The 26658-nt window shown below is 51.3% G+C and overlaps 1 protein-coding gene across 3 annotated transcripts in view; it reads right to left on the reverse strand.

Moving 5' to 3' along the window:
- Positions 1 to 5374: 5374 nt before the first annotated feature.
- Positions 5375 to 26658, reverse strand: part of ELMO1 (engulfment and cell motility 1) — a 211655-nt gene continuing 190371 nt past the window's right edge. For all 3 annotated transcript variants that reach the window (XM_029048924.1, XM_029048923.1, XM_029048925.2), the window contains 6 exons: positions 23181 to 23344; positions 18130 to 18242; positions 14190 to 14297; positions 12571 to 12653; positions 11099 to 11176; positions 5375 to 6223 (listed from right to left, as the gene is read on the reverse strand). In XM_029048924.1, coding sequence (XP_028904757.1) covers positions 6023 to 6223; positions 11099 to 11176; positions 12571 to 12653; positions 14190 to 14297; positions 18130 to 18242; positions 23181 to 23344 — 747 coding nt within the window. In that variant the 3' untranslated portion in view covers positions 5375 to 6022. The remainder of the gene's footprint in view (positions 6224 to 11098; positions 11177 to 12570; positions 12654 to 14189; positions 14298 to 18129; positions 18243 to 23180; positions 23345 to 26658) is intronic.

The following is a 26658-nucleotide window of genomic DNA, read 5'->3' on the forward strand; positions in this document are numbered from 1 at the left end:
TCGGTCAACTGCATCTATTGAGTGCTTATTATGTGCAGAGCACTGCATTAAGCATTTGGGAGAGCAAAATACAACCACGTGACCTAGTGGATAGAGCAGAGGGGCCTGGGAGTCGAGAGTTCTTGGCTTCTAATCCCGGCTCCTCCACTCGTCTGCTGTGTGGCCTTGGGAAGTCACTACACTTCTCTGGGCCTCACTTACCTCAGCTGTAAAATGGGGATTAAGACCGTGAGTCCTATGTGGCACAGGGACTGTGTCCGACCTGATTATCTTTATCTCCCCCAGCAGTCAATAGAGTGCCTGGCAAATAGTCAGTGCTTAACAAATACTACAATTATTATTATTATTGGAGACTGACTGGAGAATTTCCAGCTCACTAGTGAGGTAAAAGGAGGTCTGAGAGGAAACGTGCGCCGAGGCAAGGCAAGGAGCCCAGAGTGGAACTGCTCAAACGGGCCGTTGCCCTCGACTACCCACATGTGTCACCTGGACTTCTATGACCATGGAGTTTTTTTCTTTCTTTCAATCATATTTATTGAGCGCTTACTGTGGGCAGAGCACTGTACTAAGCACTTGGGAGAGTACAATCCAACAGACACATTCCCTGCCCACAACGAGCTGTCATCCAGACATTGCCGAAAATTAAATCCACAGATCTATCCATCAGTCGGTGATATTTACCGAGCGCTGAAAGAGCCTGGGCTTGGGAGTCAGAGGTCATGGGTTCTAATCCCGGCTCCGCCACTTGTCTGCTGTGTGACCTGGGGCAAGTCACTTCGCTTCTCTGTGCCTCTGTTCCCTCATCTGTAAAATGGGGATTGAAACTGTCAGCCCCATGTGGGACAACCTGATTACCTTGTATCTACCCCGGCGCTAAGAACTGTGTTTGGCCCACAGTAAGTCCTAAACAGATACCGTTATTATTAGTATTGTCTCTACTGCTTAACTGTGCTTTCCAAGTGCTTAGTACAGTGCTCTGCACACAGTGAGTGCTCAATAAATACGATTGAATGAATGAATGCTCATCGAGCAATCAATTGTATTTATTGAGCGCTTACTATGTGCAGAGCTTTGCACTAAGCACTTGGGAGAGTACATTATAAAAGGTTATCGTGTCCTGAGTACTGCTCTAAGACAATACAGAGGTGGGAATTAGTAAAAATGGGACAAAGGGACTGGAGACAGACACATCTATCTCGTTGCTGACCCCTTGCCCCTGTCCCGCCTCTGGCCTGGAACACCCTCCCTCTTCAAATCCAACAGTTACTCTCCCTCCTTTCAAAGTTTTGTTGAAGGCACATCTCCTCCAAGAAGTCTTCCCCAATTAAGCCCCCCTTTCCACTTCTCCCACTCCCTTCTGCATCATCCTGACTTTCTCTTTCTGTTCTTCCCCCCTCCCAGCTCCCCAGCACTCACGTCCATATCTGTCATTTATTTATTTCTATTAGCACTAGCCTGTCTCCTCCTCTAGACTATAAACTCACTGATGGCAGGGAATGTGTCTGCTTATTGTTGTATCGTACTCTCCCAAGCGCCTAGTACAGTGCTCTGCACACCGTAAGCACTCGGTGAACACGACTGAATGAATGAACAACTGAATACTTTGGCCGTGGAGAAATGGCTATCCTGAAAAAAGGACACCCCGAGCCTCAATATCCCCTCTCTGTGGGGCCCTGGTTTGCCGAAACTGGAGTCTTTGGTTCTTGTTCCGGTTATTATTGTTTTTGTTACCAGTAATGCTAATTGTGCTATTCTTTAAGCGCTCACTACGTGTCAAGCTCTGTGCTAAGTGCTGGAGCAGATACAAGATCATCGGGTCCCAAGCGGGGCCCAGTTATAGTAGGAGGGACAGCAGGTTTTGAGTTCCCATTTTGCAGATGAAGGAAATGACTTTTTTTTCCAATGGTATTTGTTAAGCGGTTACTTCGTGCCAGGCACTGAATTAAATGAGGGCATGAGATACGTGATATCAGGTTGGACACAGTCCCTGTTCCACGTGGGGCAATTTACATTTCAGAGGTAACCGAGGTCTAGTAGAGGCAAGTTAAGTGACCTACAGTCACACAGCAGAGCAGTCGTGGTGCTGTGATTAGAACCCAGGTCCTTCTGATGCCCAGGCCCGCTGAGCCGTATGTACTAGATGCTCTATCCCAAGGTCACAGGGCAGCCCAGTGCTCTTTCCACTAGGCCATGCTGTTTGTCATTAATAGAGGAAACAGGACTGGCTTGCCCTTCTGCAGCTGTGGAAGAGATGTCTATGCCAGGCTGCGGGCAAGGAGTACAGCGGTGGAACGAGGACGGGCTTGGGAGTCAGAGATCATGGGTTCGAATCCAGGCTCCGCCACTTGTCAGCTGTGTGACTGTGGGCAAGTCACTTAATAATAATGTTGGTATTTGTTAAGCGCTTACTATGTGCAGAGCACCGTTCTAAGCGCTGGGGTAGATACGGGGTAATCAGGTTGTCCCACATGAGGCTCACAGTTAATCCCCATTTTACAGATGAGGGAACTGAGGCACAGAGAAGTGAAGTGACTTGCCCACGGTCACACAGCTGACAAGTGGCAGAGCCGGGATTCAAACCCATGACCTCTGACTCCCAAGTCCGTGCTCTTTCCACTGAGCCACGCTGCTTCTCTAATTTATAGCGCCCAACGTGGGGCACGAACCCACGATCCTGAGATTAAGAGTCTCATGCTCTACCTTTTCTGTGCCTCAGTTCCCTCATCTGTAAAATGGGGATTAAGACTGTGAGCCGCACGTGGGACAACCTGATTACCCTGTATCTACCCCAGCTCTTAGAACAGTGCTCGGCACATAGTAAGCGCTTAACCGATACCAACATTATTATTACCATTGTTCTCGTCTGTCCGTGTCCCCCGATTAGACCGTAAGCCCGTCAAACGGCAGGGACTGTCTCTGTCTGTTGCCGACTTGTTCGTCCCAAGCGCTTAGTACAGTGCTCTGCACATAGTAAGCGCTCAATAAATACTACTGAATGAATGAATGAATTACAGCGAAATCCTAATCAGCTTTCTTACGCCCGGAAAGCTCCTGCATCCAGGCCTGTCTAGATGAGCTTGTCTGTCAGGAAATCCGCACGGTCCAGTGGGAAAGAGCACGGGCCTGGGAGCTGGAAGGTCATGGGTTCTAATCCCCATTCTGCCACTTGTCTGCTGTGTGGCCTCGGGCAAGCCACTTCACTTCTCTGTGCCTCGGTTACCTCATCTGGAAAGTGGGGATTCAGACCGTCAGCCCTGTGCGGGTCAGGGAATGTGTCCCACTTGATTAGCTTGTATCCACTCCATCACAGAATGGTGCTTGGCACAGAGTTAGCACTTAACAAATGCCGCCATTATAATTATTATTACTATTCTGTTCCTGATGAAAGCCCTGATGACTACATGGTGCCAGTGTTGACAGGGGCCAGGCTCTTGCCACCCCCTGGGAAGACAACCCCTGGAAAGGCAGAGAAAGCAGCCTGGCTTAGCGGCAAGAGCGAGGGCTTGAAAGTCAGAGGACCTGGGTTCTAATCCCAGCTCCTCCATTCAGCTGCTGGGTGACCTTGGACAAGTCACTTCACTCCTCTGGGCCTCAGTTACCTCATCTGTAAAAGGGCGATGACTTGAGCCCCACCTGGGACAGGGATCGGGTCCAACCCGATTAGCTTGTATCCACCCCGGTGCCTGGACCAAAGTAAGTGCTTGACAAATACCATTTTTAAAAAAAGGGAGGAAAAAGAGAAATCAATCCCCTTGGAGGAAGGGGTGGGCCCGAGAATGGGGGCTCTGCAGGTCTTAGGTAGTCAGTGTCCCCCCCAAATTTCCCAGCTTTCTCCAGTGCTTTCCATTGTACCCCAGCATACAACACCACTGTGAGCCTCATGTGGGACAACCCGATTACCCTGTATACCCCAGCGCTTACAACAGTGCTCTGCACATAGTAAGCGCTTAACAAATACCAACATTATTATTGACATTATTATACCACAACAAACTTCCTGCACACTTCTTGCACACATTGAGCTCTGCCAACATTCTCCAAAGTTCCCTGATGTACCCAAGCACTTCCCAGGTTCTCTAATATTTCCCTGGATTCCCCAGTGTTTTCCAGCGTTCAGTGCCAAGCAAGGGAAGGTGACTGATCTCTCCGAGACGGTAAGGTTAAAGGAAGGTCATGTGGCCTGCATTGGGTTTGGGTCCTCGTCCGCCCCCGAGGGACTCTGGGAAAATCCTTTATGTGTTTAGGCCCTCAGTTTCCCCCATTTGTGAAATGGGGTGTCCTCTATTGGATTTTTGAAGAGTCAAAAACGGTAGGGGTGGCACGATTGGGAATAATGGAAAAGAACATGGCAGCCTGCCCAGCCCCGTCCTCTTTCCTTGTCTTCAGGCTTGCATTTCCTCCTGCCTTTAGGACATCCCTACTCGGATGTCATACCGACACCTCAAACTCAAAACAAAACAAAATCTCTCATCTTCCCACGCTAATCTTATCCTCCTCCAGATTTTCCCATCACTGTAGGCAGCACCCCCATCCTCCCCGTCTCCCAAACCTGCAACCTGACCACCTCTCTCCTTCAACCGGCATATTCGGTCACCAGATCCCGTCCGTTCTATCTTTAGATCTCCAGAATCCTCTCCTTCCAAACCGTTAACACCCCGCTCCCAAAATCCGTGGCATCCTCCTCGGCTACTGCAGAAGCCTCTTTGGCGACCTAGCCGCCTCCAGTCTCTCCCCTCTCCGGTCCGTACGTCACTCTCCTGCCTGGATCACTTTTCTACGTCTCTCCGCTTCTCTAATGGTTGAGGATCCATCCTTTGCATCAAGCAGAAACTCCTGCATGTCGGCTTTAAGGCACCCAGTTTGCTCTCTCCCTATCTCTACTTGCGGATCTCCCACTACCACCCAGCCCGCAGACTCTGATCCTCTAATAGCAACCTACTCACTGTGCTTCGATCTCGTCCTTCCTGCTCTTGAATCCTTGCTCTCGGGGAGTGTGTAGGGGGGGAATACTGGCTCACCAGCTTCCCCCAGGTGGAGAGGTGGGTAGCGATGAGGACTTCCATCCCCCTCCAGGTCAATGCCAGGGGCAACCCCAGCGGCCAATGCAGATGCCAGAGGGAAATGAGTCACAAGCCAACGCCAGGAGGTGGGAGGACCAGGCTTGAAATGTTTCCTTGTCCACAGTCAGCCGTCTTTTGGGTTTGAGCCTATTTCTCTTGGGTCTGGGCCTGGCGGAACGAGTCCCAGCCCAGAGCGAGGCTGAAGGGAGGGGGTGGGGCGGTGAAGTTGCCCGCGCCTCTCTCGGCCGGCCCGAGACCCTGAGACCTCTCCTCAGGGAAGCCGGTTCTCGGGGCCCAAATGACCACAGCGGACCTGGGGATGACACAGCTTCAATTTTATTCCACAGCAAAGCTGGGGGCCCGAGGGACGTGTGTGGAATGGAAAGGGTGAAAATTCCTGGTCCGATATGCGCGCTCATTCCCAGATCTCTTCTTTAGATATATTTATATCTAAAGAGAGAGCGAGAGAGAGAACGAGAGAGGGAGTGGGGGAGGGAGAGAACGAGGGGAAGGGAGACGGAGAGCGAGGAGACCTGGGTGGCCTAAAATATTTGACCCTTTTGTACAAAAATTGAACCCGTGTCGGGTGGGGACCGGAGCGCGGCCGCCGCCCCCACCGGCCCCCCGCCCACCCCCGCCCAGCGAGATGGGAGCGGTCCGAGGGCGAGGAGGATGCGAAGCGTGGACAGGGCCCGGACTGAGGCTGGGACCGGGCCGGAGGGGCGGGAGGGAGGCGGATTCCGGGGGGCAGGGGGCTGCACGGGGAGCAGCTGGTGTCTCCCTTCTCCCTTCCGTCCCTCGGCGACAGCCTCGCGGCGGGCCCGGATCCCAGAAGCTCCCCTCGCTCCGTCCGGCAACCCTGGGCCCTCACGGTGGAGCGGCCGGCCGGCGGCGGGCCGGAAGGGGTGGGAGTGGGGAGTCTGGGGGCCCCCGAGGCGGTCCGGGACCCCCGCAGCCCGGGCTCAGTTGGCGTCGTAGACGAAGTCGTAGTTGCTGGGCTCCTTGGGCACGGGCGGGGGCGCGTCGGGGATCTGGACGTTCTCCAGGTCCAGGAGGCGGAGCTTGATCTCCATGCTGAGCAGCGTGTCCAGGTCGCTGCGGGTCAGCTCGCTCTGCATGTCGTGGCCCAGCAGGACGTTCAGCCCGTCCGTCCAGACGCAGTACTGCCGGGGAGGACCACGGGCTCAGGACCCCTGATGGGGCGGGGAGGGGGCCTCCCCCCCACCGACCGCGGTGGAGCAGGGCAGAGATGACCCTTCCACGGAGGCGTCTCCCACCCATCCGCCCGTCGATCGATCAAACCGCCAGGCCGCGATACGCCCGAGATTAGGGGGGAGGGGGGAGGAGGGTAAGGGACGGGGGCTGGAACGTGCCATGGGGAGGGCGGGAAGGGGGTGGGAACACACAGGGTCCACCAGGCTGCAGTAAGCCCAGCTGGGCGGAAGGCAGAAGGGACAGAAGGTGCCATCGTGAGGCTAAGGAGGGAGTGGGGAGGGAATGGGGGCGGGAGAGGTGCCACAGGGCTTCAGGGGGCGGGGCCACTGAAGATACCACTGTGAGACTCCGGAGGCGGGGTGGGGGGAACGGGAGCGGAGGCGGGACGCTCAGAGATGGCACCGAGGCTCCTGGAGTCTCCAGGGATGGCGAGCCACCTCAGGTTGACCCTCCCGCCCCGGGGCACCGAGAGAGGAGACCCCGTCTGTGTTTCTGACTCCCCCGCTCCTCGGAGCGCCGCTTCGGGACCCAGGAGGGAGGGCGTCGACTCCACGAGCGTACATCCCACCGTCTCCTCCGCGTTTCTATTCCCGATTTCTCGTTTTGTTTCCCGCTTGCAAAAATACAACCCGTTCACAGATACCAAGTCCCCAAAGAGGAATCTGCTCACACTTCCTTCTTCGCCTGGCGATCGAAAGGAACGAGCCGACCTCCCACCGGCCCGGCCCACGCGGACACCCTGCACCGGCATAGGCTGAGCCCGGGCCCAGGGCGGTCAGTCATATTTATTGAGCGCTTACCGGCTGCAGGGTACTGTACTAAGCGCTTGGGAGAGTAATGATAATTATGGTACTCGCTAAGCTACGTGCCAGGCTCTGGTCTAAGCGGTGGGGTAGGTATAAGTTAATCGGGTTGGACGCGGTCACTGCCCCACGTGGGGCTCACGGTCTTACTGATCCCCATTTTACGGATGAGGGTACTGAGGCCCGGAGAAGTGAAGTGACTCACCCAAAGTACGACGTAACAATAAGGCAATATAACAGACACACTTCCTGCCCACGGCGAGCTGGCAGACACCCACGCCAACGCTCTCACAGACAAACACACCGTCACATGCACGAACGGACACCCCACCCCTCCCCTCATAGGACCGTATTAGTCCTTGCGCTTAGATGCCAGGCTGGCAGTGGGGACCGGAATGGATCTCAGAGACCCGAGTCTGGGATGGCTCCTGCTGCCCCCCATTCTTGGAGGCGGTCGCTCCTGGAATCCCGTCGTCTGTAGGGCAGGACCCCCGGCTGGGGGAACCCAGCGTGACGGCCCTACCACCCGGCCACCGTGAAGCGGCATGTTGTACTGGATAGGGCACGGGCCTGGGGGTAAGAAGGTCACGGGTTCTAATCCTGGATCCACCCCTTGTCTGCTGGGTGGGCCTTGGTCAAGTCACTTCACTTCTCCGGGCCTCAGTTCCCTCATCTGTAAAATGGGGATCAAGACTGTGAGCCCCTTGCGGGACCCGGACTATGTCCAACCCGATTTGCTTGTGTCTAGTACAGTAGTAAGCACTTAGCAAATACCATAATTACTATTATTAATACCTTGGCTCTTAGCACGGTGCCGGACACGAGTACGCGCTTAATGAATCCCACAGGTCTTAGAAATGATCTCAGTGGACGCCGGTCACTTCCACGTCGTCTGATGTTTGCACGCAACTAGGTTCCGCCCCATTCTACGGCCCACCCTGTGACCGATTTCAGAAGGAATCTTTGCTCTTTGAAAACGGGTCTGGTTCTATCAAAAGCAAACGAGTTGGAGGGGGTGTGGTTTCAGAAGGACCACGGAGACTTTACCTTCTGGAGAAGCTGTATGGACTAGTGGAAAGAGCACGGACCTGGGAGTCGGAGGACCTGGGTTCTAATTCTGGCTCCACCGTATACCTGTCGTGTGACCCTAGGTAAGTCTCTGTGCCTCAGTTCCCTCATCTGCAAAATGGGGATTATTTTATTTATTTGTATTGGTGTCTGTCTACCCCCCCCCCCCAGACTGTAAGCTCCTTGTGGGCAGGGAATGCGATTGTTTATTGTTATATTGTACTTTCCAAAGCGCTTAATATAGTGTTCCTCACTCAGTAAAGCACTCAATAAAAACGATTGACCGACTGAGAAGTGAAGCGACTTGCTCAAGGTCACTCAGCAGACAAGTGGCCGAGCCGGGATTAGAACCTAGGACCTTCTGACTCCGAGGCTCATGCTTTAACCACTAGGCCACATTGCTCCCTAGCCGCTTCCTGATTCTTTCCTGCTCCCGATTGAAGAGCAGTTGTGTTTGACGGTGGCTACCCTCGGGCAACAGATTGGGAAAACTCTTAATTGGGAGAAGATGTGGGGGGACCGAGAGGCAAAAGTTGGGCTCTTAATCTCTTCTATTTAGCCCGAGGGCATCGCAGAACAGCCATAGGGCCAACAACCCACCCACGGGCATATCTTCTAAAAATAAAAGATTCTAAATCCTGAAGTGGTGTTCCACTTTACCAGCTGAGAAGTGAAATCAACCACCTCTGCTACTTTAGCTTACAAATGCCTCTTTCCCTGGGTTTTCGTGCTCAGAGGTGGGTTTTAAATAGGGTTGACAGCGTGCTTCAAAAGGCAGAAGATAGCAAGATGTAACAAAATGACAAAGAGAAAGAATGGGGACATTCAGAATAGAATTCCCACGGCACTGCCAGGAGAATTCTTTGAAAAAAAATCTTTTCCCTTTCAAATAATTGTGAAAAAGAATCAGGAGAATACAAAGAAACGGGAGCTATTTTTGAAATTTCCAAAGTTCCGGGATGAACAATGAGAAATAAATGAAAATAAAGGGAAAACAGGCTGTGTCTTTAATGCAGACGGTGGCCTCCTCTCCTCTGCCTGAGTTTAAGGGACATGTGAAACCCCGCTAGAGAACACGATCTCACTAACCAGAACCCCCTCACTAATTGGAACCATCTCACTAACCAGAACCCCCTAACTGGAACCACCTCACCAACCAGAACCCCCTCATTAACTAGAACCCCCTCACTAACCAGAACCCCCTAACTAGAACCACCTCACCAACCAGATTCCCCTCATTAACTAGAACCCCCTCACTAACCAGAACCCCCTAACTAGAACCATCTCATCAACCAGAACCCCCTCACTAACTAAAACCACCTCACTAACCAGAACCAACTAGAACACCTCACTAACCAGAACCCCCTAACTAGAACCACCTCACCAACCAGAACCCCCTCACTAACCAGAACCAACTAACTAGAACCACCTCACTAACCAGAACCACATCACTAACCAGAACCACCTCACTAACTAGAAACACCTCACTAACCAGAAAGCCTAACCACCGTGACCTAAATAGAAACACCTCGCTAAATAGAGCCACCTTGCTAACTATAACTACCTCATTAACTTGATGCATCTTGCTAATCTGAATCCTCGCTTCCCTGAACCACTTCGCTCATCTGAAGCATCTTGCTAACCTGAATCACCTCGACTCACCCACCTCACTAATCTGAATCCTCACTAATCTGAACCACCTCAATCAGTCGGTCAATCAGTTGTATTTATCGAATGCTTACTGTGTGCAGAGTACTGTACTAAGCGGTTGGGCGAGTACAGCGTAGCAGAGTTGGCAGACACCTTCCCTGCCCACAAGGAGATTACAGTCTAGAAGGGGAGGAAACAGTCCTCTAGACCGTGAGTTTATTGTGGGCAGGAAATGTGTCAATTTATTGTTGTTTTGTATTCTCCTGAACGCTTAGTACAGTGCTCTGCACCCAGCAAGCACTCAATAAACACAATCAAATGAATGAACGCTAATATAAACGAATGATGGATCTGTACATAAAGTGCTATGGGGCTGAAGGACGGGCGACTAAAAGGTATAAACCCAAGTGTAAATTAGCATCTCACAAATCTAAACCATCTCGCTAACCTGAACCACCTGGCTAATCTGGCTCTTTAGTGTCTAGATCTTGGATCGGTCCAGGGCGCAGGAATGTACAGTGGTCGTCTTTGGGCTGTTGGGTTGGTTTGTGTGTTTGGGGTCAATAGATGGGAATTGTCAAGAACCCAGACTGGACCATCTTCCCTGAATTAGATCCAACTCTCCCAACTAGGTCAGACCACCAGGATGGTCACAGATCCCTTTAGGGTTGGGTTCTATTGACTTGGGGGAATAATAATAATAATAATATTTGTTAAGTGCTTTCTATGTGCCAAGCACTTTACCGAGTGCTGGGGCAAATACAAGATAATCAGGTTCTACATGGGGCTCACAGTAAATAGGAGGAAGAACAGGGATCGAATCCCAATTTTGCAGATGAGGGAACTAAGGCAGAGAGAAGAGTGAAGTAACTTGCCCAAGGTCACACAGCAGGCAAGTGGCAGAGTCAGGATTAGAACCCAGGTCGTCTGACCCCCAGGCCTGTACTCTATCCACTAGGTCATACTGCTCTTAATCTCCATTATACAGATGAGGGAACTGAGACCCAGAGAAGGGAAGTGACTTGCCTAAGGTCACACAACAGACAAGTGGCGGAGCCGGGGTCAGAACCCAGGACTTCTGACTCCCAGGCCTGCGCTCTATCCACTAGGCAACACTGCTTCTCGTGGGGTACTGCTTCGGGGCCCCCCCATTCAGATGAGCCTCCCATCAGAGAGCGCCTATGTGTGGAAGAACGACTTTTACGCAATCGTTTCTTCTCAGTCGGTTCTTTTTCCATTTTGTTTTTCTGGCTGGAGGATGGCTTAAATTCCCCCCCGGGCTCCCCGTGGATCAGTGCTCACCTCGTGCTTGTCGGGAGCGATGAAGTTGAGGTGGCCGTTGGAGTCGGACAAGACCGAGAAAGCCAATTCCAGCAGCTCCTGCAAGCACAGCTAGACTCACTAGAAGAAGGTGGAGCCCCGGGGCGAACGAGTCGGGGTTCATGTGACGAGGGGTGGGGCAGCTCTTGGCCTCCAGAGGCTCAGAGCCTCCGCTGTCCTCTGGGAGGACCCGGAAGCGACGGGAGGAAATAAATCCCATCGGGGATCAGTGTTGGGATGCCGTGGGTTCCGCTTGGTTCCACCGTGAGCCGTGGATCCCCACGGCTCTGCTGCCAGATTAGGCCGGGCCCTGCCTCCCCCTCTTCCAGGCCAGCGCCCAGCCCGAGCTCACCCCCCAGGAGACCCCCTCTTGGTATTTAGGCTGCGAGCTCGCTGTGGGCAGGGATTGTCACTGTTTATTGTTGTATTGTTCTTTCTCAAATGCTCAGTACAGTGCTCAGCACTCAGTAAGCACTTAATAAATACGATTGAATGAATTTTGGTCAACGCTTTCAGTGCGCAGAGCCCTGTGCTAAGCACTGGGAAAAGTACACAGCTGAAAATTGGACACGGTCCATGGCCCTCTAGCGGTTCACAATTTATGAATAAGGGAGATGAGAGGGGACGGGTGAAAGATATTAAGGAAGGAACAATTAAAATACAAAACCGACAGGAAAGCCGGGAGGTGGCCATGTAATGTAGCGCATTTATTTATTTATATTAATGTCTATCTCCCCCTCTAGACTGTGAGCTGGTTGTGGCAGGAATGTGTCTGTCTATTGTTATATTGGACTCTCCCAAGCGCTTTGTGCATAGTATGCGCTCAATAAGTATGATCGAATGAATGGATGAATGAATCTGTAGACAATGAGAGGTACTGGGAAGAGGTTCGGGCTTCTCAAGGCTGAGAGTCTGACATTCACAGCCACCATCCGCCCAGCTCTGACCATAGCTCCTTACGCAGAGATCACCATTCTTCATTCCCTCTGGGCTCTGAGCCACATCCTCGGGGAAAAAACAAACCGAAAAACAGAAGTCGTGATTCCTGCCCGCAAGAGGCTTCCAGTCTCGAGTGGGTGTCGGGATGGGGAGGCTAGCGTGAGCATCTGAGGATGTGAGGGAAAGGATGAGACGAGAAGCGGAGAGAGAGGGGAGGCTGAAGAGGCTGGATACTGGTCAATTAATCAATCAATCAATCATATTTCTTGAGCGCTTACTGGGTGCAGAGCACCTCACTAAATGCTTGGGAGAGTACAGTGTCACAGATTTGAGAGAACTGTTCCCCACTCAAAAGGAGATTCAGTCTAGACAGGGAGACAGGCATAAGCTATAAATCAATAAATTATGGATAGAGGGCACAGGGAGATCACCGCTGCTGGAGAAAAGGACCCCCCAATACCCAGCTGAAGTGGAGGATGTGCCCCGACTCAACCACACGGAGGGGAAAATAGTACCTTGTTTTGTTTAAGAGCTCCTTTCTCTTTCATATGAGGGCAATCTTTCCCCGTCACAAGGGATTTGATATCTGCCACCGGCACTGCAATCACAAACATAAAACGTGTACATTCTAAATGTGGGAAAGCCGCGGAGAAGCAAGAGGCAAAACTAGAACACTCTTTCCCGGGGCATAGCCCAGACCCCCGCACACGGTAAGCGCTCAATAAATAAAACGACTGCTCCTGGGTGGGAGCCGATACTGGGCGTCAGCTTGTCCCCTCCACCGGCAGGTCCGGGGTTGGCTGAGGGCCATTTATGAAGGAGGGACGTGGCCTGGGCTCAGGGTGACGAGTTTGTGGATCATAAATGCACAAACTATTATGACGCCAAATTATGTTTCCCTTCCTGACCCACTTGGGCAGGGAGAGGAGCTTTAGCTCTTTGTTCCCAGAATAAAGGTGGGCATTGCCAATGATAGCAAGAATTGCCTGGTTCGTAAGGTGCCTGGGTGAGCGGGGGGCAATACCCCTCTAAGAGTGGGTCCCTGGGCAGCCCCTACTTGCTCTCCACCCACTCATTTACGGTATTCATTGAGCACTTACTCTGATCCGGGCCCCGTACTAAGCGCCGGGGTACATACAAGCTAATCGGGTTGGACACGGTCCCTGTCCCAAATGGGGAATCACAGTCTTAAACCCCATTTTACGGAGAGGTAACTGAGGCACAGAGGAGTGAAGTGACTTGCCCAAGGTCACAGAGCAGACAGGTGGCGGAGCTGTGATTAGAACCAGATCCTTCTGCTCTATTCGCTAGGCTGCGCTGATCGATGGGGGATTTGAAGATGGTTTAAGGATGGGGAGAGCTGGGGTCCGGCAGATTTGACAGATATTGGTGGTACTCCGACCGGTAACTGTAAAATGGGGATAAAGACTGGGACCCCCACGTGGGACATGAACTATGTCCAACCTGAGTAGCTTATAGCGACCCCAGCCCTGAGTACAGTGCCTGGCTCTTAGTAAGTGCTTAACAAATACCAAAAAGAAAAAATTGATATTTATTGAGCCCTGTGTGCAGAGCACCATACTATATATCTGGGAGAGTACAATATAACAATTTCCCAATAATTCAGAAGACTCCAGGAGCATCAGTCCCTCACCCGCGCCATCACTTCTATACTTTATTCCTATCCTCGGCATGCAAGCACATAGAGACTTTAATTTTCATATTTTATGATACATTCATCTGATCATTCGGCTCTTCTGCTTGTCTGCTATGTGACCTTGGGCTAGTCACTTCACTTCCCTGTGCCTCCGTGACCTCGTCTGTGAGATGGAGATTGAGACCGGGAGCCCCATATGGGACAGGGACTTGTGTCCAACCCAATTTGCTTGCATCCTCCCTAGCACAGTGACTGGGACATAGTCAACACTTAACAAATACCATCATTATTATAATTATTTTTGCTTGTTCAACTCTTGTTCAGCAATTCAAGGGCCTAACCGACCGGCCAGGATTCCCGGTGGGCGGGCCACGTGGGGTCCAGTGAGGCCAGGCCTTTCCCAGACCCGGGCCTTGGCTGGGTGATGGGGATGTTTTCCACCGGGGTCTGGGACTGGGGCCTTTGGATACGACTTACTTTTGTCTTGGAGGGAATCATGAGGGACTTCTCCCTGGGGGTTTTCTTCCAGATCTCCATAATGCAGGACCTTGTGGTTGGGAGACAGGCGGCAATACCAGAATTTGTCTGAGGAAGGAAGCATTTGACAGATCAGGTGTCAGGTCGATCTCATCTACCTCGCCACCGGCCTCTCGCCCACATCCTACCTCTGGCCTGGAAAGCCCTCCCTCCTCAAAACCGACAATTACTCTCTCTCCCCTTCAAAACCTTATGGAAGGCCCACCTCCTCCAAGAAGCCTTCCCTGACTAAGCCCTCCTCTCCTCTTCTCCCACTCCCTTCTGTGCCGCTCTTACTTGCTCCTTCATTCATCCTCCCTCCCATCCCCACAGCACATATGTATTTATCTGTATACACCTACAATTTGTCTATCTATTTATTTATATTAATGTCTGTCTCCCCCTCTAGACTGTGAACTCACGGTGGACCGGAAAGGTCTGTTGTTGTATTGTACTCTCCCAAGAGCTTAGTACAGTGCTTTGCACACAGTAAGTGCTCAGTAAATATGATTGAATGAATGTCTCCATTGAGCTCCAGGCATTTCCACCTCCCTACTTCACTCTCCTCCCCGTCTGGGAGGGCTTGAACACAGAGCTTTGGGGTCAACCACTCATATCTACAATCCCTAGAGCCCAAACTCTAATGACATTCAGTACCATTTTCTCTGCTATGCCACCCTGCAATAGTCAGTCACTCATTTAATCGTATTTATTGAGAGCTTACTTTTTTTTTTTGTATGGCATTTGTTAAAGCCTTACTAGGTACGAAGCAATGGGGGAGATACAAGCGAATCGGGTTGGACACAGTCCCTGTCCCTAATGGGGCTCACAGTCTTACTCCCCATTTTACAGATGAGGTAACCGAGACACAGAAGTTAAGTGACTTGCCCAAGGTCACACAACAGACAACTGATGGAGCTGGGATTAAAACCCAAGTCTTTCTGATTTCCAGGCCCACGCTCTAAACACTAGGTCAGGCTGCTTCTAATGCATTATAACAATATCGGACAAATTCCCTGCCCACAACGAGTTTACAGTCTAGAGGGAGAGACAGACATTTATAGAAATAAGCAAATTACAGATAGGTACATAAATCCTGTGGAGCTGGGAAGGGGGATTCATTCAATAGTATTTATTGAGCACTTACTATGTGCAGAACACTGTACTAAGCGCTTGGAATGTACAATTCGGCAACAGATAGAGACAATCCCTGCCCACTGACGGGCTTACAGTCTAATCGGGATGAATACAGGGAGCAAGTCAGGGAAGGCCTCTTGGAGGAGATGTCCCTTCAATAAGGCTTTGAAAAGGAAAGTGATTGTTGGATATGAGGAAGGGGAGCATTTCAGGCCAGAGACAGGATGTGAGAGAGGGGTCAGTGGTGAGATAGCAATCGCTTCACTTCTCTGTGCCTCAGTTCCCTCATCTATAAAAAGGGGATTAAGACCGTGAGCCCCACGTGGAACAGTGACTGTGTCCAACCTGATTAGCTTGTATCTACCCCCACTCTTAGAATGGGGCCGGGCACATCGTTAAGTGCTTATCAAGTACCAGTAAAAAAAATAAAATAGAATCCCTATTTTGCTGATGAGAGAAGTTCAGTGACTTGCCCAAAACTGTTTGGCTCCTTGCTGCTCTAATGGAACATCCAAGAGGTGAAAACTGCCCTTTGAGCCATCAGTATCTGTCTCTTATCATCCCCGTGGACATCCTTGCTTTCTCTCTGGCTTGGTTTATTGTCAGTATTTCCACCTTTCCTTGGGTGTCCATTGCCCACCTCCCCGCCCCTTCCCTTTAGCTGACTCTTCTCAGATTGAGATGAAAGTCCCTAGGCTCTCATGAAGGGAACGGGTGGGGTGAATCTGGGATTCCCATTGCCTAATTCCACCCCACCAGGATGAAGGGAGTGGGCCCTCTGGAACTGGAGGGAGGGCCAGAAAAATCGACGAGTCCGGGGCGGGGCTTGGATCGATCCTCCAGGCGGGGGGGTGTCTATGCTCTGACACTGTCGGGGTGGCTAGTGGGGAAGAGGGGAGAGTTAGGGGTGCCATCTTGCCGTCGGTGGGGGGTGGGGGCGGCGGGGATTGGCAGAGGAGTCACTAGCACATGATTTCTCCAAGGGTCCTTGTGCCACGATCAGACACGTAGTCCTGGGGCTGGGTGGGGCTTGCCCAGACCTGGGGGTGGGCATGGGGGTGTTCTCAGTGCCCTGGCCCCAGTCGGTGGGGGCAAACTACCAGGCACAGGATGCCAGGGACAGCTCAGTCCTTTCAGGATGGCATAAGGTTTCCAAGACCTTATCTTGAGAAGGAGCATGGCCAAGTAGACAGAGCCTGGGCCTGGGAGACAGAAGGATCTGGGCTCTAATCTTGGCCACGCTTCGTGTTTATAGGATGACCTTGGGCAAGTCACCTCACTTCTCCGGGCCTCAGTTCACTCATCTGTAACATGGGGATCGAAACCGTCATCAGGGCCTGTGTCTAATCCAATTTGCTCGCATCCACCCTAGTTCATTCAATAGTATTTATTGAGCGCTTACTATGTGCAGAGCACTGTACTAAGCGCTTGGAATATACAAATCGGTAACAGATGGAGACAGTCCATGCCCTTTGACAGGCTTACGGTTCTTAGTACAGTACCCGGCACAGAGTAAACACTTTAGGAATACCATGATTATTATTATTATTAGTTTCTGTGCCTCAGTTCCCTCATCTGTCAGATGGGGATTAGGACTGTGAGCCCCATGTAGGACATGGACTGTCCCCAACCTGATTAGCTTGTATCTATCCCAGCACTTAGTACAGTGTCTGGAACGGACTAAGCACTTAAGAAATACCATTTTAAAAAAAAAGACCCCCCCAAACCCTAGACCTCCCAGCTACCTACCTCTAATTCAGTGTCCTCTCAGGTCCAACCTGACCTTTTTGGGGCCCCTGGAAACCTGGACTCCAACCCCTGCTCGGCAACTAGCCAGCAGTGTGGTTTTGGCCAAGTCACCCAATCTCTCCAGGCCTCGGTTTCCTCCTCTGTAAAATGGGGAACATAATACCTGGCTCTTTGTATGTCGACAGAGGGTGGGGAGGCCAAAATTCAATTGTATTTATTGAGCGCTTACTGTGTGCAGAGCACTGTATTACGTGCTTGGAAGACTACAATATAACAATAAACAAGCACATTGACTGCCCACAATGAGCTTACGGTCTAGAAGGGGAGACGGACATTAATAGAAATGAACAGATGACAGATGGGGAAGTAATTTTTTTAAAAAAATGGTATTTGTAAAGTGCTTGCTATTTGTCAGGCACTCTTTTAAATCCTGGAGCAGATACAAGATTATCAGGTTAGACACAGTGCCTATCCCACATGGAGTGCACAGTCTTAATCCCCATTTTATAGATGAGGTAACTGAGTCCCAGGGAAGTAAAGTAATAATTATCATAATTATAGTACTTATTTAGCACTTACTATGTGCCAGATTCTGTTCTCAGCATTGGAGTAGATACAAGGTAATCAGGTCGTCCCACGTGGGACTCACGGTCTTAATCCCCATTTTACAGATGAGGTAACTGAGGCACAGAGAAGTTGAGTGACTTGCCCAAAGTCATACAGCAGATAAATAGCAGAGCTGGGGTTCTTCTGACCCCCAGGCCCATTCTTACTCCAGTCAGAGGGAGGTGAATTTAATCCATATTCACAGATCGGGAAACTGAGGCACAGAGGGAGTGACCTCCCCAAGGTCACACAGCAGGCAAGTGGAGGAGCTGGGATCACAACCCAGGGTCCCATGATTTCCAGGCCCATGCTCTTTCCCCTAGGCCATGGAGGGGTCACAGTGCTTTGGACAGTGAAGGCGCTTGACGAGTCCAGCGCTACAACAGACTAACGCTACAATCGCACGCACCTTGTCTCCTCCGGGCATTGAGTTTCCTGAAGCAGGTCCCCTCCACGAGGCGGTTCAGCCGCTGCTGCTTGACGAGCTCAATGATCTCGGGCTGAATCTTCTCTTTTAGTTCCCTGGGAAGAGCCAGAAACCATCGCTCAGCACTCAGTAGGGCGCTCTGCGCGCAATAAGCCGCCCAGTAAATTACGATTGATTGCTGAGGGCCAGGGGTGGGCAGCCTCCTGGAGTCAGGCAGGAGCTTCGCTGTCTGGTGAGTATCTCACCGACCTGCGGCTTGGGAGCTGGACAGAAAGCGGCTTCCGGAAGATGGATGCCGCTAGCCCCCCTGGTTCAACCCAAGCCACGGATGATCATTCATTCATTCAGTTGTATTTATTGAGCGCTTACTGTGTGCAGAGCACTGTATTAAGTGCTTGGAAGACTACAATATAACAATAAACAAGCACATTCACTGCCCACATTGAGCTTACGGTCTGGAAGGGGAGACGGACATTAATAGAAATAAATAAATGACAGATATGGACCTAAGTGCTGTGGGGCTGGGGGGGCCGATGAATAAAGGGAGCAAGTGAGGATGACACGGAAGGGAGTGGGAGGAGAGGAAAGCGGGGCTTAGTCAAGGAAAGGCCTCTTGGAGGAGATGCGCCTTCAAGCGGCGTGGCTCAGTGGCAAGAGCCCGGGCTTGGGAGTCAGAGGTCATGGGTTCGAATCCCGGCTCTGCCACTTGGCAGCTGTGTGACTGCGGGCGAGTCACTTCACTTCTCTGTGCCTCAGTGACCTCATCTGTAAAATGGGGATTAACCGGGAGCCTCATGTGGGACAACCTGATGACCCTGTATCTACCCCAGTGCTTAGAACGGTGCTCTGCACATAGTAAGCGCTTAACAAATACCAACATTATTAATAAGGCTTTGAAGTGGGGGAGAGTCACTGTCTGTTGGACTTGGGGATTTGAAGATTTGAGGTATGTGCTGGGGTGGCTGATACATAAGATTTAGACTTCACAAATTGCAGAGGGATAGGGTGGGGCAGCTGCAGATCAATCAATCATATTTATAAAGGTTTACTGTGTGCAAAGCACAGTTCTGAATGAACGATAATAATAATAATAATAATGATAATGATGGTATTCATTAAGCATTTATTATGTGTCAAGCACTGAGGTAGATGCACGCTAATCAGGTTGGACACAGTCCCTGACCCGCATGAGGCTCAAGTCTTAATCCCCATTTTACAAATGAGGTAAAAGGCCCAGAAAAGTGAAGTGACTTTCCCAAGGTCACAGGAAACAAGTGGCGGAGTGGGATTAGAACCCAGGACCTTCTGACTTCCAGGTCCATGCTCTATCCAGTAGGCTGAGTGCTTGGGAGAATACAATATAAAAATATAACAGAGTTGGTAGTCACACTTCCCGCCCACAATGAGCTTGCAGTCTAGAACATTTAGTGAGCATTTACTGTAGTAATTAGAAAGAACTATGGTATCTTCGAAGCGCTTACTATGTGCCAGGCACTGTTCTAAGCAATGGGGTGGTTATAAGAAAAGCGGGTTGGACACAGTCCCTGCCCCACATGGGGCTCACATTCTCAATCCCCATTTTACAGATGAGGCAACTGAGGCACAGAGAAGTGAAGTGATTTGCCCAACACAGCAGAGAAGTGTGCGGAGCACTGGGATAAGTGCCCGGGAGAGCACAATGGAGTAGGCAAACGTGATCCCTGCCCTTAAAGGAGCTTACAGTGAGTTACAGCTGGCAGCAGAGAAGCAAGGGGCATGATGATCTATCTGTTCATTGTCGGCAGGGAACGTGACTACCAATTCTATTATACTCTCCCAAGCCCTCAGAACAGTGCTCCGCACGTGACGAGGGCTCAGTAAATACCACCGAGTGGTCGATCTCTAAGAAACGGACATGAGCAAGATGATCTGATGGTGAAGGTGAAGGTCAAAACCTGGAACGCAAATGAGGCGGAGGGGTGTGCCTTGGCTTGAGCAGATGCACCAATCGTGAGTGGCACAAGGACAAGGACGAGGATGAGGAGGGAGCCCTTCTTCCCCGGTCCTGGTCCTATCAGATAAGGGTGGGGTTTCCGAGCCACGGACGTCACGGCCGGGATTGACCCCTGGGCAGGACTGCGTGGAGTCCCGCTCTCGATTAAAACCCCCAAATTTGAGACTCCGGAACAGCCAAGGACTGACATCAGAGGTGGGGAGACCTGCCTCCAGGATGGAATTGGGCGGGGGCTCGGGACGCCAGAAGGATTCAAGCGTCTCATCGTCCCACCCTATTCTCTCTCTTTCCTCCGTCAACCTATGTACTTGGGCCCATGAGCACTTCTTACCCCATCCCCTGCCCCATATACATATCTTTATATTCTGCTACTTCCTTTATCTGTAATTTATTTTATTTGTGTCTGCCTCCCCTATTAGATTGCAAGCTCCTAGAGAGCAGGGATTGTCTACCAAACCTATCGTGCATGACTTAGTGGATAGAAGAGCATGGGCCTGGGAGTCAGAAGGAGTCAGAAGAAGAAGTCACTTCACCTCAGCTACTTTATCTGGATAATGGGAATAAAAATGTCAGTATTTGTTAAGCCCTTACTACGTGCAGAGCACTGTTCTAAGCGCTGGGGTAGATACAGGGTAATCAGGTTGTCCCACGTGGGGCTCACGGTCTTCATCCCCATTTTACAGATGAGGTCACCGAGGCACAGAGAAGTGAAGTGACTTGCCCGCAGTCACACAGCTGCCAAGTGGCAGAGCCGGGATCTGAACCCATGACCTCTGACTCCCAAGCCCGGGCTGTTTCCACTGAGCCACGCTGCTTCTCTGAGCCATGCAGAGCGTGAGCCCCATGCGGCACAGAGGCTGTGTCCAACAAGATTAACTGGTATCTACCCCAGCAATTAGAACAGTGCTTTGCACATAGTAAGCACTTAACAAGTATCTTAATGATGACTATTATTACTCTCCCGTGTGCTTAGTGTAGTCTTCCGCATCCGGTAAGCACTCGATAAATTCCACTGATGGATTGACTGACTGAGTGAAGGAAGGGGAGAGGAGGGGGCAGTTGGGGGAGGTGGCGGAGACTCCTAGCCCTGCTCCACGCGTGGAGGGGAGTGACCGGACTAGGCTGATCAGTAGTGTGACCTAGTGGCTAGAGCGCAGGCCTTGGAGTCAGAGGACCTGCTTTCTAATTCCACCTCTGCCCCTTATCTGCTGTGTGGCCTAGGGCAAGTCACTTCACTTCTCTGTGCCTCAGTTACCTCACCTGTAAAATTGGCATTAAGACTGTGAGCCCATGCGGGACAGGGACTGTGTCCGACCTGATTATCTTCTATCTAACCCAGTACTTAGAACACTGCTTGCACAGCGCAAGCTCTTAACAAGTACCACAGTTATTATTATCATTATTATTATTATTTGCCAGGGCCCTGGGAAATGCCCTGGCTGATTCAGAAAAGGACATGGGCACACGTAGTTTCTCAGGGACAAAGCGGAACTTACTCCAAAGTGGAAACAGCACGGAAGAGAAGCAGCGTGGCCTAGTGGAAAGAGAACAGGCGTGGGAGTCCGAGGAGCTGGGTTCTTATCCCAGCTGTGTCAATTGCTTGCTGTGTGACTTTGGCAAGTCACTTCACTTCTCTGTGCCTCCTTTTCCTCACCTGCATAATGGGGACTGAATACATGTGCTCCCTCCTACTTAGACTGTGAACCCCATGCGGGCTCTAATGCCAACTCTAGAGCTTAGAACGGCGTTTGAAACGTAGTAACTTTTTAACCAATATCATAAAAACAGTAAAAATCCCCAAACCGGCTTGGCTTTGGAAAGGTCCAGACCTAAGTAAAGGTGGAAATGAGCCCCAGAGGACACGTTTAAATTCACGGGGCAACAGACCACTTCCTCTTCTCTCCCTCTTTTCTTGATTCCGGATGAATCGTACTACGCTCCAAAAGCTCAGGCCCAAGAAACCTTCAGGCTGACGGAATGTAAGCTCACTGAGGGCGAGGAAATGTGTCCGTTACAGTGATCGCAAGCTCCCTTCTCCTTCTCCCTTCTGCATCGTCCTTACCCTGGGATCTGTCCCCTTTAAGCACTTGACATCCTCCCCACCCTCGGTCCCGTAGCACTTACGTCCTTAACGGTACTTTATTTTCATGTCCGACTCCCTCTGGTGTGCGGAGAACATGTCTATCAACTCTGTTCCATTGTACTCTCCACAGAGCTCAGTACAGTGTTCTGCACGCAGTAGGCTCTCAGTACATTCAGTTGACGGAGTGATTGAACTGCAGCTGATGCCCTGTCCTTCCAGGAGAGTTGCCCTGCCTCCTCTGGGGTGGAATCACTGGAAAGACCTCAGAAGGCCTGACACCCCTCCACACTAACGCTTTTGCATCGGATCGAAACTCCTCAATATCGGCTTTAAAGCACCCAATCACCTTGCCCCCTCCTACTTCACCTAACTATACTTCTACTACACCCCAGCCCGCACACTTCGCTCTTCTAATGCCAACCTTCTCGCCGTACCTTGTTCTCGTTTATCTCGCCACCGACCCCTCGCCTACATCCCGCCTCTGGACTGCTCTGTTCCGCACACAGTAAGCGCTCAATAAATACAAGTGAAGGAATGTCTGGAACCATCTCCCTCCTCAAGGTCCGACAGACAATGACTCTCCCCAGCTTCAAAGCCTTACTGAAGGCCCATCTCCTCCAAGAGGCGTTCACTGACTAAGCCCACCTTTCTTCTTCTCCCAGTCTGCGTCACCCTGACTTGCTCCCTTTATTTATCCCCTCCTCCCAGCCCCACAGCACTTATGTCCATGTCTGTCATTTTTGTGTTTCTATCAACTTGCGTCTCCCACTCTAGACCGCAAGCTCACGGTGAGCAGGGAACGTCTCCATTTATGTTGTATTGTACTCTCCCAAGCGCTTCACATAGTACTCGGCACACGGTAAGCACTCGGTAGATACGATTGCCTTATTGACTGACTGACCGACTGACTTCCCCAGGAGGACGGTGTGGCCTGGGATGGGGGAGAGAGTGACTCACAGAATCGGGCGGGACTGGAAATCTTCCTGGTTCATCCTCTCGGACTGGCGGATTTTCAGGATCTCCGTGTAGCTGAGGTTTTGGAGTTTGCTCTTGAACTGGTCCAGCGAGCTAGGCTTGGTGGTGAGGGCCCTCATGGTCTGCTCTCTCACGACCTGCATCACCTGCGGACGAGGGCAAAACAGAAGGCGACGTTCACTGGCCTGTTTCCGGTGCCCAGGCCTCGTTCCCCTGCTCCGGCTCAGATTCATTCATTCAATAGTGTTTACTGAGCGATTACTATGCGCAGAGGACCGTACTAAGTGCTTGGAATGGACAAATCGGTAACAGATAGAGACGGTCCCTGCCCTTTGACGGGCTTACGGTCTAAGCGGGGGAGATGGACGGACAAGAACAATAGCAATAAATAGAGTCAAGGGGATGAGCATCTCATTAAAACAATAGCAAATAAATAGAATCGAGGCGACGTACATCTCGTTAACAAAATGAATAGGGTAATGAAAATACATACAGTCGAGCGGACGAGTACAGTGCCGAGGGGATGGGAAGGGAGAGGGGGAGGAGCAGAGGGAGATGGGGGGAAAAGAGGGTTTAGCTGCGGAGAGGTGAAGTGGGGGGTAGAGGGAGCAGAGGGAAGAGGGGAGCTCAGACCGGGAAGGCCTCTTGGAGGAGGTGAGCTTTAAGTAGGGTTTAAGAGGGGAAGAGAATCAGTTTGACGGAGGTGAGGAGGGAGGGCGTTCCGGGACCGCGGGAGGACGTGGCCCCGGGGTCGACGGCGGGATGGGCGAGAACGGAGGACGGCGAGGAGGTGGGCGGCGGAGGAGCGGAGGGTGCGGGGTGGGCGGTGGAAAGAGAGAAGGGAGGAGAGGTAGGAGGGGGCAACGTGATGGATTGTGTCTCCTGCACCATGGTGGCCTCCTCGTTCTCCTCTCTTGCACACCTCCTCCAAGAGACCTTCCCTGACTAAGCCCTCCTTCCCTCTTCTCCCACTCCCTTCTGAGTCACCCTGACTTGCTCCCATATTTCACCCCCTCTCCCAGTACCACAGCACCTACGTCCATATCTGTAATGTATTTTTTTATATTAATGTCTGTCTTCCCCTCTAGACTGTAAACTTGTTGTGGCCTGCGAGTGTGTCGTTATATTGTTCTATTGGACTCTCCCAAACGCTTAGTACAGTGCTTTGTGCACACTGAGCGATGCAGTGTGGCCCAGTGGATAGAGCGTGGGCCTGGGAATCAGAAGGTCCTGGGTTCATCCATTCAATGGCATTTATTGAGCAATTACTGTGTGCAGAGCATACAGTTTTAATCCCAGCTCTGCCACTTGTCTGCTGTGTAGACTTAGGCAAGTCACTTCACTTCTTTGTGCCTCAGTTATCTCATCTGTAAAATGGGGATTACGACTGTGCGCCCCATGAAGGACAGGGACTGTGTCCAACCTGATTCGCTTGTAGCCACCCCAGCGCTTAGAAATGTGCCTGACACAGAGGAAGCGCTTAACAAATGTCATTAAAAAAAAAAAACTGGGCGGTGATGAGGACTAAATGAAGGCGGCCATAAGGGTGAAGAGGAGCAGATGGATCTTGGAAATAATGTGGTGGAAAAACCAGCAGGATGTAGAGAGAGCCCTGAATATAGGAGGCAAAAGACAGGAGTCAAGTTGCCTACCACTTGGGCAAGTCACTTAATTTCTCTGTGCCTCAGTTTGTTCATCTGTAAAACGGGGTTAAAAACCCTTTCCGCCCTTTAGGCCGTGAGCCCCGTGGGAGACAAACCACGTCTGAATCTGAGTGTATTGTATCTACTCCGGAACTTAGCAAACAGTAAGCCGTTAACAAATACCACAGTCATCATCAAGGCTGTGAGTTTCTGGGACAGGGAGGGTGGTCAAGTTCTTGACCATTTCGGCTATTGTTCTTGTCTGTCCGTCTCCCCCGATTAGACCGTAAGCCCGTCAGAGGGCAGGGACTGTCTCTGTTACCGATCTGTCCATTCCGACAGCTTAGTACAGTGCTCTGCACATAGTAAACGCTCAATAAATACTATTGAATGAATGACTAAGCTCCGACGAGACCACTGTCAACCACAGGCACCGTGGACATGGGAATAAACCAGCTCACAAAGGATTAAGAAGAGAGCCGGTGGGGAGGAAGTTTTGGCGACGGGAGAGGAGTTTTTGGACTAGGAGAGGAGGAGCAGGGCGAGAAAGCAAGGTGCAGTAGGTGGGAGGTTCAGTGGGATCAAGGAAAGGCTTTTATTAGCATGGTGGAGGCTGGAGAGTGTTTGAAGGCAGAGGGGAAGGAGGGAGAGAGAGAGAGGTCCAAGGCAGCAGCGGTGGAGCAGAGTGAGGTATTTTGAAGAGATGAGAGAGGGTGTGGTTTGAAGTTGCCGAGTGGCCTCCGGAGGAAAAAAAAACCATCCTGCAGTGGATTAAGATGAGAGTAGGTGGGGAGGCAGTGAAGGAGCTGGGGAAGATATAAGTTAGTCAGGTCGGTCAAGGTCCCTGCTCCTGCATTCTAAGGGGGAGGGAGAATGGGAAGTGCACCACCCCTCCCCCCGCTTTTACAGATGAGGAGCAGAAGCCCAGAGAAGTTTAGTGACTTGCTCAAGGTCACCCAGCAGACGAGGGAGAAGGTCCCGTGACTCTGTCCTGCGCTCACTCCTCCAGGACCTGGCTGATCCTCTAATGGCTTCTAAGGGGTCTTAAGATCCCTCAGGGGCTGGGATTGGGCTCCACACTTACCGTACAATGGAGAGGTGATCCATGTCCTAACTGTCCTACAGACACACAGGGAGCTCTTCTAACATTGCGAAGCGGCGCGGCTTAGTGGACGGAGCACGGGTCTGGGAGGCGGAAGGCCCTGCGTTCTAATGCTGGCTCTGCCACATGTCTGCTGTGCGGCCTTGGGCAAGTCACTTCACGGCCTAGCGGATAGAGCACAGGCCTTGGAGTCTAAAGGTCACGGGCTCTAAACCCGGCTCGGCCACTTGTCTGCTCCGTGGGCTAGGGCAAGTCAACTCACTTCCCTGTGCCTCAGTTACCTTATCTGTGAAATGGGGATTAAGACTGAACTCTATGTGGAACAGGGACTGTGTCCAGCCTGATTTGCTCATATTTCTCCCCTCAACCCCCATAGAACTTAATTCAGTGTCTGACACCTAATAAGCGCTTAACAAATACCACACTTAATATTACTGTTATTATTATTCTCTGGGCCTCAATTACCTCATCTGTAAAATGGGGATTAGGAGTGGGAGCCCCATGTGAGACAGGGTCCAACCTGATTAGCTTGCATCTAGACTGCAAGCCTGGTGCGGGCAGGGATTGTCTCTCTTTATTGCCGAATTGTACTTTCCAAGACCTCAGTCCAGTGCTCTGCACACAGTAAGAGCTCAATAAATATGATTGAATGAATGACTGAATCTACCCCAGCGCTTAGGACCGTGCTTGGCACATGGCAAGCGCTTTACAAGTA

This window comes from Ornithorhynchus anatinus, chromosome 21 (genome assembly GCF_004115215.2).
Source record: "Ornithorhynchus anatinus isolate Pmale09 chromosome 21, mOrnAna1.pri.v4, whole genome shotgun sequence".
NCBI lineage: Eukaryota > Metazoa > Chordata > Mammalia > Monotremata > Ornithorhynchidae > Ornithorhynchus > Ornithorhynchus anatinus.